This window comes from Pholcus phalangioides, unplaced genomic scaffold, assembly GCF_987345545.1.
Source record: "Pholcus phalangioides strain wild (caught in Gottingen) unplaced genomic scaffold, Ppha-v1.0 ptg000040l_1, whole genome shotgun sequence".
NCBI lineage: Eukaryota > Metazoa > Arthropoda > Arachnida > Araneae > Pholcidae > Pholcus > Pholcus phalangioides.
Genome location: NW_028301626.1, coordinates 4,334,876 through 4,346,847, shown reverse-complemented (window position 1 = coordinate 4,346,847; position 11,972 = coordinate 4,334,876). Strand labels below are relative to the sequence as shown.

The 11,972-nt window shown below is 40.0% G+C and overlaps 1 protein-coding gene across 1 annotated transcript; it reads left to right on the top strand.

Moving 5' to 3' along the window:
* The first annotated feature begins 1,025 nt into the window (after positions 1 to 1,025).
* LOC149065296 (uncharacterized) lies at positions 1,026 to 10,933 on the top strand. Its single transcript, XM_089254213.1, has 5 exons — positions 1,026 to 1,114; positions 5,150 to 5,487; positions 5,596 to 5,890; positions 7,942 to 8,128; positions 10,390 to 10,933. The coding sequence occupies exons 2-5, from the start codon at positions 5,155 to 5,157 to the stop codon at positions 10,541 to 10,543; spliced, it is 969 nt and encodes a 322-aa protein (XP_089110339.1). The 5' UTR covers positions 1,026 to 1,114; positions 5,150 to 5,154; the 3' UTR covers positions 10,544 to 10,933.
* Positions 10,934 to 11,972: the final 1,039 nt, after the last annotated feature.

The window sequence follows — 11,972 nt, the reverse complement described above, 5'->3', positions numbered from 1 at the left end:
GTACTTGGCATGGACCCCTCAAAGCGACGGCTGACAGGGTTCTCATCTGAAGAGGTCCGCGATGAAAACCATAATACTGTATTATATTTCATTTCTTACAATATAAATTTATCAGAAAATCAATGTATAAGAGAGGACGGACTGGAAGCCCGCCAGGAAATCCTGACCTTGTAGCCCAAGGATTGTGAGGGTTTGTGAAGCCTGACCTTGGGGATCGACTATGAGCGTGTCCTATTTAGCATTATTGAAGGTACGTGTTTATGGATTTTCGAGATTTTTCTCATTATAATTTCTTAAAGGCAATAGTTAGGCCCTCTAGCGAGAGAATCACCGAATCGAATAAATTTTTCAAATGATTTCACGGACCACAGTTATGAGGAACATTTTTCCTTAATGAAAAAGCATAATTTAAAAATTTCTTACCCACATTGTGCATTTAAATTTTTGTGAAGACCTATTCATAAAGCTGAACTTTGACTTGAGGGGACCACGGGTAAAGAGGCCATTAGGCATCACGGCTAAGTTTAAAAGATGCTTAGTTAGTCAAGCGAAGTAGGCTCCGTAGTTTATGGGGGGCCCCCTTCGCGAACGCTCCCCATGCCCATGCGAAAATCAACCCCATCCTATCCACTGGAATGAAATATTTACGTGTACGCAATTATTACTAAAATAGTAATAATTTTTTAGATATCGTAAAATTCGTCAGTAAAGAAAACAAAAACGAAACCAATGCCAGGGGGCAGTGGAACGAGAGCGAAAGCATTATTAGCATTATAACAACATAAAAGAGAGAGAGAGAGAGAGAGCGCTGTCCTGTTTGAAATGTCGCCAAAATAACTAGTTACAACCCTCCAGTTCAAAAAATGAGACAAAAAAAAATCTGCTCGATGCCCTATTGGGAACCCTGTTTCTCATAATAACAACTAACCAGGCGGATTTTCCGCCATCAACTTTACCGCATTTCACGAGAGGAAAGAAAAAAAAATGTAATGGGTCCCAAAAAAAAATTTATTCGACACGAATCCGCGCCAAAATCGGTCCATATAAAAGAAATGGTCTCTCCACGTGCGAAAGTTATTTCGACTATCACATCCAGAACCCTTTGTTGAACCAGGTAAGCTCCATCTTTATGTACAGTGTGAAAATAATTCCGACAAACATGCATAGATTAATTTACATTCAATCATGAATTCATGAATCAATTATATTCAGCATTTGCTGTATTAATCGGAAATTTTTGGGATTTTCGCGCACACCTTGTTTCATAAATTTTTTTGTGATTTTAGTGTGAAAAAGTTCCCCCCCTTTTTTCGATATAGGTCCGGTATCTACAATCTATTATTTCATTTGGGAGTGTAATGTTAATTAGTGCTATAATGCTGTGCCGTCTTAACGCATGGCCACCACCCAGGCTCGGCCCGGTAGCTTCACAAAAGTTATATCCGATTGAAATTTTCTAGATTAGGCATGTACATTTGTGGGCACACATTTTCAGCCTGATAGGGCATCAAAAACTGACTTGGCCCGGGGTTTCCATGATGCTCTTAAAGGGGTTGGTGCACGTAAATTTTCCAAAAAATACATTCTCGAATTTTTCAATTTTCAAATACTATGAAACTTTCTGCGTCTGTGTTCAAGTTTTTGTTCTGTCTGTACTGGAAATATTTTACAAATATTTTAATATAAACTGCTGGCAGGCATTATATATATATATGTGCTAATGTTTTCCATTAAAATGCTCTTTTCTCAAAACTGAGTTTTTGGTTGGTGAAGAACATTTTTTCGAACACCACTCCGCCAGATGTCTCGAAACTTTGTGTGTCTCAACACTATGGTGTTACATACTTTAAAGCTAGGATATCTTTTAAAAATTATTTAAAAAAAATTTATGGTACAAAATATATGGTGGGTAAATTTCGATTTTTTAGAAAAGTTGCATGTAGTTGAAGTCGAAATTCGAGAGAAAAAACCCAACAATTAAAATCCTAAATGCTCTTGTTCAATTGTATAAAAATACCCATAGTATTTGAAAAAAAAAAAAATTCAGTGCCTAAAGAAGGAGTTCGTGCTCCAACCCCCTTAAGACGGCTCTACTCAATGGGGAATTTTCTTATTGGATAGGCGTCACTGAATGGGCAAATGGAAGGAGAATGACTTTCGGCGTTGTGTATGGATTTTCAAGTGTCTGGTCACTCACATTTTGTCGAACAACCTACGTTTTAAGGAAACGTTTATTCTCTGGATATTTTGCTGAGGTGAACTCGGAAAGAGAAAAGTCATCTTGTCTCCGTCGGGACTCGAACCCAGGCCCTCTTACATACCGGGCAAGCATGCTACCAAGTACACCACTGGAGACACGACCCTACCTTCCTTATTTCACGCACTGTGGTGTGAGGCACTGAAGTAGAGACATTAGTAGCCTATCTTAACTTCAGGAAATGGCCCCCAGGTGGGACGGTTTAGAGAGAGATAGATGGCTTTTTCTCAGCCCAAGATATCAAGGAAACATTTATTTTGAACTCGTACCTACTCTAAAATTGTAGATTTGTATAGAGAACACACACAGAAAATCAGTTTTATATTATATATTATTATAACTAGTTACGAGTTCAATATCAATATTATTCCGTATGGACTAAGCTCACTGATTTGGGATTTCTCATTGGCAAGTGGTTGATATATTCCGAATAGTTTCTGAGGTGCTCAAAAAACAAGTACAATGCTCGGTTTCACGACAAAAAAGCCATCCTTTTGCTTTCCGTGACTTAATAATTAGTTTGTTTGTTCAACGATGTTCTTCAAGCAACGTTACATTGAGACCTCTGCTGCCATCTCTCAACTAAAAACAAAACTAACTGATATTCTTTCAATAAAATTGGTTTTTGCTTTTTTCAGTCGGCTTTCTCCACTAAAATGAATAATTCATGGTGTGATATAATATTTTATTTTCATTCTGCACACCAATGTAAATTTTATATGTACCATACTACCAGTTATTATGCTATCCATATGTTGCTCTATAATTGTAACATATGGTATGAAAGCAGATATTAGTTTTCATGCTGCACACGGGTATAAATTTTATACGCCATAATACCGGTAGATATGTCCAAGTTTTCTGTTTAATTTCAGCAAATTACTCTTTGGTATGTCGAATATGAATGTAATTGAACTTTCGGGCAATATGGATACACTGCGATAGGCAATTCGTTACGATGTGCATAAAATTGATTTTATATGTATAAAATTAATTTTCTGTGTATGTTCTCTATACAAATCTACAATTTTAGATCGATCGTCACCAAATTTTTCATAAATACCAAACAGGGGCGTAAAACTGTCGGGCAACAATGGTTTCTGGGCCTCAAAAATCTCTTTCGGAATGTTTACTTTGGTTACTGTGCTTCCCTAGCAATACGTTTCAGACAGGCATATGCCTTTACAATGGTTTGTCACTTCTTTAATGCTGCAAAGTATTATGTATAATAGTTTATTCCTTTATAATGATTTGTCGCTTTTTAATCCTCTCAGTAATTTAATCCCGGGTAGCGCCGGGTATTATAGCTAGTCTTATATATATAAATGTGAAAATATTTATGTTTGTACTTTATAAAAATCTACAATTTTAGACTACAATCGTAGCCAAATTTTGCATATATACCAAACAGGACCGGAATTGAACGATAGGCTACTTTAAAAGTTCGTCGGAGGTGGCAAATGCTCGAAATGGGCAAAAAAGTCGTTGGGCAACAATGATTTCTGGGTCCAACAATGACTTTCGGAATGTTTAGTTTGGTTACCATGGTTCCCTAACAATGCGTTTCAGCCATGTATATTCCTTTTCCCAATGGTTTGTCACTTTTTGAATTATTTCCCCAGTATATGGAGATAACCCGGAACACAAGCACCGGATATTTTTGCTATAGTTACTCTATAATTGTAAGTGCAAAAAACAACGTTGCACTGCCACATCTGCTGCCACCTATCAAATAAAAAAAACGAATCTCTTTACAAGTAAATTCTTTGAGTAAGTTTGGGTTTTTGGTTTTTAACTGGTTTTGAGCATGAATATGAACAACATATGGTATGATACCAGCATAAGTTTTATGCTCCATAATACCGGTTATCATGTTTTTGTTTGTGCCGCGGAATTTCAACGATTATTTTTCGTGTACTCGATATAAATATAGGTGAAACTAGTGGGCAATATATATATAGGAGGATATTTTGCGGCAGACCATTGACTATGGTGACTACTTTTTCTTAAATTTTTGTAGATTCAAAAATGTGTATCGATATGTGACACGATAATTATATAACCTGAAAATTCAGGCATCTGCCGTTTTTTTATTCGTTTATTTATTTGTATATTACTCATAGTTCTGGTTACCAGTACGTAGTTAGAAATGATTGACATCGATATTCGGCTCCTTTTTTATCCACCTCGATGGACAATTTCCCATTTGAATTTTTATTGACCCTTTAAGTTGTTTTTTTTAAATCCACTGTCCGCATTATATAATTGCCATAGTGGAAATCTCTAAATCCTCTATAAATGGTCACAGCTTTCTTCAAGAAGAATACTTTTTTCTGATTGTGTGCAGCAGATAGGGCTCACCCCACATACTCCGAGAATAATAAAAAAAATCCGAGGAAAAGAAATACTCTGGATTTTTCTATTATTTATATGTACGTATATATGCCTATACTACCCTGAAGGGAAAGAAACCGCCTCTCCCTTCTGTTATCAAAGTTTAAACAAAAACTTACTCCTCCCACTGGTAGACTGGTAGTTGATCTAGTAAGATGGGGGGGGGGGGAGATGGGAGGGTGTGGAAGACCTGTTTGGCTGCAAAAAAAAAACCCCACAACTCAGTATCTGGGCTCGTCATTGTCGAAATAAAAGGATTTAAGGAGCCAAGATATCTCATAACTGCTAAAAGAAAAGGCATCAATTTAGGTGAGAAATTTCGTCTATGTACCACTGTGAGGGTTTAAAAAAACTTATTATTCAGTATGTTAGGTTTAAGAATACACCTCTCTACTCACCGATAGTAGAACACTGATGCCTTTCTACAGTTTGACCATTCACCTGATTTTTTCTTTTTCCAAGAGTATATCACAAGCTTGTTTTCTCCTCCTTTTCCAGGCGAAATGATACCCTTAACGACATTACTCGTGCTGTCAGCGACATTACTAGTGGCTTTAGCAGCTCCAGAGAAAGTACTATTCGGTGAACCGTCGTCATCTGCCGAGGGCCGTGCTGTAACCCAGGAAACCAAGAGCCATAACAGCTCCAGGAAAGCCAGGGTCTTCGCTTTTCCCAGTTCCCACCAGGATTCCAGGACTCGGACTTCGTACGTCGTGGCGTCGCCGTCCAACTATGAGGTGACTGGGAACGAGTACGACACTTCGGGAAGCCAGTCGCTCTCTGACGAGAGCAGGTTGCTGTCCCTGTTGCCGACCTTCGGAGATAATGGCATGCAGGTAAGATTTTCGAGGTTAAATATCTAATAATCACTAATTACGATAGGCTCAAATGATTGATGGGAATATGAATCTTACTTTGCTTAAATAAATGACCTATCTTTGCAGGTCGGCCTCGACTTCAAGCTGCCGTTCTTCAGTATCCCTTACACGAAGATATTTTCGGGATTAGCTGCACCCATAGTCAGTGGTGGGGCTTCGAGTTTCTTTGGCGGTAGCCCATACGGAAGCGCTTCGTCGGCTTCGTCCAGCATCAGCAGTCTCTTCAGCGGTTCCGACAGCAACAGTCTGTTGTCATCCAGCATGGCCACGGTCGCCGCCATGGCAGTCACAGCTGCGTTGTTGTATCCAAAGATCACGGGGATATTCAGTCCAACCAGCGGGAAGAATATGTTCAGGGATGGTAAGTGACTTTGATTTCTGGTAATTACAAAATTCAGAGAAAAAGTGGAGGTGGGGGGGGGGGGGCAAAAGTCCGAGAAAGATAGGAAAGCAGGAATTCACTAATGACATAAAACACGTGTAAATCTCAAGACGGAACGAACTCATTGGATAGGTGTCAGTTGGTCAAAATCACAAGAGCAACTGAACCTTTGCCCCCCCCCCACGCCCTTTTAGGAAACGGGAGGGTGGCGATCGGCCCTATGGATAACGTCCCTGCAAAAGAAACTTAAAAAAATTGAATACCCCTCTCTCTCCTGAAATAACAATTTTCTTATTATTTGAATCAGACTCTTATTTAAGCTCGGAGATATGTCTTATTTTATATAATTAATAATATTCTATGCAAAGTACCCAGGGTCGCAACTAGATGCTTAGCCAGCACACATATTTTGACGTCTCTTCTATACATATAGAAATGTCCTCTCCACTTGTCAATACAAGATTCATTGAAAGACTGGTTATTTGTGGAGATGAAGATTACAAGGAAGAAAATTCAGCACTGCCCCCACGGGTACTCGAACCCCGGTCTCTCGCTTGCCGGACGAGTGCTCTACCATCTAAGCTATGGAAGCAGAGAGAATATTTCAACCTTGGAGCGTATATATATATGTTGAAAGTCACCGTACATCGTTCAATCAATGAAACTTGTATTGACAAGTGGAGAGGACATTTCTATATGCATGTGGTCATCTGGTGGCCTGTCATTCACGAGCTATTAGTTGATTGTTGCCGCCGTCCATGTACGGTGCCTTTCAACATATATATATATATACGCTCCAAGGTTGAAATTTTCTTTCTGCTTCTATAGCTTAGATGATAGAGAACTCGTCCGGCAGGCGTGAGACCGGGGTTCGAGTCCCCGTAGGGACAGTGATGAATTTTCTTCCTTGTAATCTTCATCTCCACAAATAACCAGTCTTTCAATGAATCTTCTAGTCCGGGGCGCACAATTCCATTATGTACATAGGTTTTAACCTGGGATACGCTCATTTAAGATCGAGGGAAATTCTAACTGCGAAACTTTCTCGTGACGTACTAGCCGAAGAGCCGAACATTACCGATTCGGAGCTATGGCTGTTACGTTTGGCAACTTATCGCCAAACACCAGTATTCATTAAAGATCACGAAATATTACAAAGATGTAAAATTTTATAGCAACATAATATGATTATCATAATAATGATATACAATATAATATCACAACTCAAAAAAAACATGCTTCCGACTACTTTATTAATAAATGTAGCGGCCCGCAAACGGCTTCGCCACCCGCTATTAGGTTTATTCCTCGCTGCGCTCGGACGTCGCTTCGCTCCTCTCCTTCGGCCGTTACAGGAGGGCCCTGCCCTCGGACTGAAACAATCAACTATGTTGTCACCACAACCGGAAATATGGCAAAACTTGTAAGTTGAAACAAGATATTCCAAAAACAGACCGCGGGTAACACTATTAAAAAAAGAATTCGAGGGGGTTTATCTTGTAATTCGAACCCACAACCTTTGATACACAAACCCTGTACTCTAACCATAAAACGACTGGCACACGCCGATTGCAGCTAACATTAGGTATATGTATTATTAAACGTTGCCAGGAAGTATATTGGCGCCAACCAACAGTCGCCAGTCGGAACCAACAGTCGGAAAAACGCGCGCCAATAACTATGTCGTGCATGCGCATTACATCGAGTTCCGAAGTCACGATCGGGTGTGACGATTTAGTGACGTAATAGTGGTCTTAGCCAATGAGGCACATCCCATGTTAAAAATCCTATGTACGGTATGGAATCACGCGTCCGGGGCACCAAACCCGCCTGTAACCCCCTAGTTGCGGCAATCAAAGTACCCGTCATTCCCTGTGAATTTGCCCCCCACGGACTTCATATTTTCATCGTAGTCCGCGCGATGCCCGAAAGGTTGAAGACACCTGTTTCGGTGTAGACGCTGCGAACGAGATCTTTGCTTCCTTGAACGCACCGCCGAGAATAATAACATGGTTTCACGTACATTTCAGGAAGTGGTGCCGACGACTTCTTCCAGAACGTAAACAGCGTCTTGAACCAGTTCAACATCGACGGCGAATCGTGCATGAAGGTAGCTCTGTGTTCGGTGGCCAGCGCCAAGAGGAAATACCACACGGAGGGTCGAGGCGCCAAATCTGGTACCACTTCTGCGGCTGATTTGGTTGAAGACATCCTCAAGTAAGTTCGCATATTGATCATGTTATTTTATCAAATCGAGATTTGCTACATCAAAAAGAAAGAACTTTGTTTTAAGATTCAAGCATCGACTGTTTTATGCTTACAAGTTTTGCATGTAGATGCAGCACATGAAACACATTGCTGCTCGTCTGCAAATACATTTCTGGTTAATGTATTGAATTTTGTTGGCGGGGGGGGGGGGTTTAAATCTCGAGATGAATCAAATCTGATTTAAAATTTATTTAAATCCAGTCCAGATTTAAATTTTTTTAAATCTGGTTTCTTGAGAAAACAAATTCTGAAATACAAGTTATTTAAACTTCATAAACTGCCAATTAGAAAAATAGAATCTCCCCGTGAGATGAATCACCCGATCACCCCCCCCCCCCCATTGACCCGCCCCTCGTTTAGAAGTAGTAGTATCAAATAGATGGGTAGCATATTCAGAACTTATATATGCGACGATGGAATAGGGTGACCATGTGACCCGTATTTTCAGCTGTTTCATATTTTCAACGAAGATTATTTGAAATTGCTATCTTTACTGAAATCATGGATAAAGATGATTCTAATTTTTTTTCATGATAATAATTTATGACTATAAAATTTATACAAATTTTCATTTCTCTTATTCTTTACGCGTTCAATTTTTTTTTTTTTCGTGAAATACATTACTCACTGCCATGGTCCCCCACATGTTCGTGCTGGGCCCCTAGGTTTTAGTGGTCGTCTATGGTATATCCCGGAAGGGATAGAGCCTGGGTCGTGTCTGGTCTGTCGGGGCCCCACAGGTTGGATCTTTTGCGGGTGGGCTCCCGGTCAGCTTTTTCACGGGCCCTTTCTATAGTTGATTTAGAGCGTAAAAGAGCAAAAAAATGATGAGATTTGCCCCGGGCCTCACGGCTAGAGGCCTGTCAGTCCGCCCTTGTGGGGGGCCATGCTCACTGCACTTTATTTTCCTGCCATTGGCAATATTTCAGTGATTTTATTACAGCACTCGGATCAACTTAATCGGAGTTCTTGGGTACATAAGGACTCTTGATAATGAGATGTATGCTTTTCGCTAGTGTAAGAGCGTATATTGGGGTACTAGTATTTAGCTATATGATTGAAGACATCAAAAAACATCATTTTGCATGGAGCCCAATGGTGCTATTGAGACGGCTCGACTTGAGGCCCATTTATGATAAATATTTGTATTCTACAAACTTATTGGAAAGAGACCCGCTAAAGATCCTGGACAAGGGTACCCGTTGCAGGGAAGAGGAGCTGACATTCCTCTTAAACTGTTTCCGACGTCAACATGACCACAGAAAAAGATTGCTACCGCAGGGAGTCCTACATCGAGGGGTTAGCGCACAAACCCTTCGATGAGTATAAAAACAATCCTGCCGTTCGGAATCAGCAATAGATTGTAGGTCCCGGTCAAATTAGTCCTCTTGTGTGCAGGAAATGACCGTGGTGCGACAAAAATGATCAAATGCGAATGAAATTCCAGGTATAGGTGTTTCTGAGTATATGCGCTCGAGAATAAAAAGAAAAGCCAAGCTCTAGCTCTCGCGGTTACGGTTATAGCAACATACGGAATTTCATTTGCATTACGGTAGTTTATTTTTGCGGCCGCTAGAGGCTCGCGTATCGGCAAAGTTCTTTTTTTGATCATCCTGTACTTGCCTTTACTTGACGATTTAGAACTACTATATCACCTGACGCGTGTAAACGGGCCTGAAGATTAAGAAGGGCGAGTAAAAATTGTGTAACATTCCTGAATCGAAAGTTTTCTTCCTGTTTCGGAGCGAAACAATGTTGTTGTATATGCATGCCCGTGGTTTATACCAGCACCTCCAAGAGATAGAAGGCCTATGCAGTGTTTGCCATAAACGCCCTTCAGACTACCTAGGAAGTTTGCCACATTTTGAAACACAGCATCCTATTTCGTTTCTTCTTATTTTGGCGTATAATCTTCCTGATTGGCTCACAAGTACCGCATAGTGATTGGATGGGCATAGAATGTCCATTCTGGGCATAGAAATCGCCAATTCTGAGCCCGATCAATTCTTTTCCTCACAACGATGATACTGGCACGGGCAGGGCTTTCTATCTCTTAGAGGTGCTGTTTATACCCAGAAAATCTCAGTAAAGCCTATCCGGTATTTTCTAAATTCCGAAACAAGAAAAAAAATTGTGCTCATTCCTTCAATTTTGAGCACCAGTATGCATTTGCTCATGCTAATACGGTGTATGTTTTGTGTTCTTACCAGTCTTCCAGTGGTCAAGAAGAGCTTGAATGGCGTCACGATGGTCCAAGCCAGAGATTTCGGAGGCAGTGGCGGCGACTGCGATTACTTCAATAACGAGAAGAAATGCCCGTTTTCGGCGAATTCACTGCAGAAAATGTTGATGAGTTTTGGTTGAAAATATCATAGGAAAAAAAAATTACAACGCACTGTAAATAATTATGTTGAATATGTTTTGTGCCCTTTTACGGGAGAGTTGAAATCATCTTCTACCCAAATTGTGTAAAATTTGGATAACACTTTGAAACAAAACAGAAAATAGTTCAATAGTTAGTTTCACACACATTTAAAGCCGTTAATTTCTTTTCCAACACAAAAAAAAAAGATCCATTCTCACTAGCATTTTTGCAGCTGGTCTGATAACTGAAAAATCTAGTACCTACACACTTTTTCCTGTTGTATATAAATAACAATGAATTCTGTTGTATTTTATATGTTATTTGTTTGTCTGCAAATGTGATCGATATTTGTTTGAAAAAAAGATTGGAAAAATAAAAATATTTGTTTACATCTTGCTGTTTTTTTTGTTTCATACTGTATTAGTTGTGTCTGTGGTTAAAAGATATATCGTCTTCTATTTTGTGTGTGATACGTGCAAAAGCGCTATAATGGGGGTAAAAAAAAATTAGTAAACATAAGGGTGATTCTCTGTTAAACTGCTTGCTCTGGGGAGCCACGGGTAAGCAATGATTTGGGTGAGGGACGTCGCGAGTAGAAAAAATTTGAGAACCAATAGCATGTGTAAACGTGTAAATGATCAAAAGAGTGATCTATAAAGCAAGGAACCAAGTCACTGAGCGACCAAAAGTGACCTAGGCTAGCATGTGCAAGTATGTAAGCGACCAAAACAGTGTGCAAGCATGCGAATAACTAAAAGGGAGTCGTAGAGAGTTAAGAGACACAGGTGGACTTGCAGGAGTTTGAGAGGGCCAAGCGAGTTATAGCACAGGGTGGTGAATTTGAGGAAAGTGTTCTCAATAAAATCAGACTAGACTGGGAGAAGAGCGACAAAATTTGTGTAGCGCCCACAAGCGGCAAAACCATAAATGCACGTCTGCATTTGAATGCTGAGCTCAATGTCATTAGAGCGATATTATTGAATAGGGGATTTAATGACCTTGCGACAATATTTTTTGAAAAGTTAAAAGACAAAAAAACTTGTTCGCGAGTGTATATTATACATCATTCCTGTGATAAAGAATTTTTACTTTCTTCTTTCGGTTACGACGTTTCTTTCATACCTAGCGAGAATTTTTCATCGGCATTCCCCCCCCCCCAAAGATCTCGTACCAGTGGGCAAACAATGGGCATTTGTTTTATTCCGTGTGTTGAATGCTCCTACGTATACCTGTACGTAGTTCCAGGGCCGCAATTAAGGGGGAGGGATCCTTGTGTTACGGACACTGAACTAGAGGGTGAGGGAGGTTGGCCTCGAATTCATCCTTTAACTGATTCTTCTACATTACACGGGGAAGCCAAAATGAGTGCTTACCTCAGGTAATAAAGTATCTAGTTGCAGCCCTGCGTAGAGCAGACAAAAAGGTCAT

Excerpts from the sequence above, each read along its gene's own strand:
- LOC149065296 (XM_089254213.1), top strand. The coding sequence starts at position 5,155 with ATGATACCCTTAACGACATTACTCGTGCTGTCAGCGACATTACTAGTG. Across the intron at positions 5,488-5,595 it reads TCGGAGATAATGGCATGCAG|GTCGGCCTCGACTTCAAGCT; the intron begins GTAAGATTTTCG and ends CTATCTTTGCAG. Across the intron at positions 5,891-7,941 it reads GAAGAATATGTTCAGGGATG|GAAGTGGTGCCGACGACTTC; the intron begins GTAAGTGACTTT and ends CGTACATTTCAG.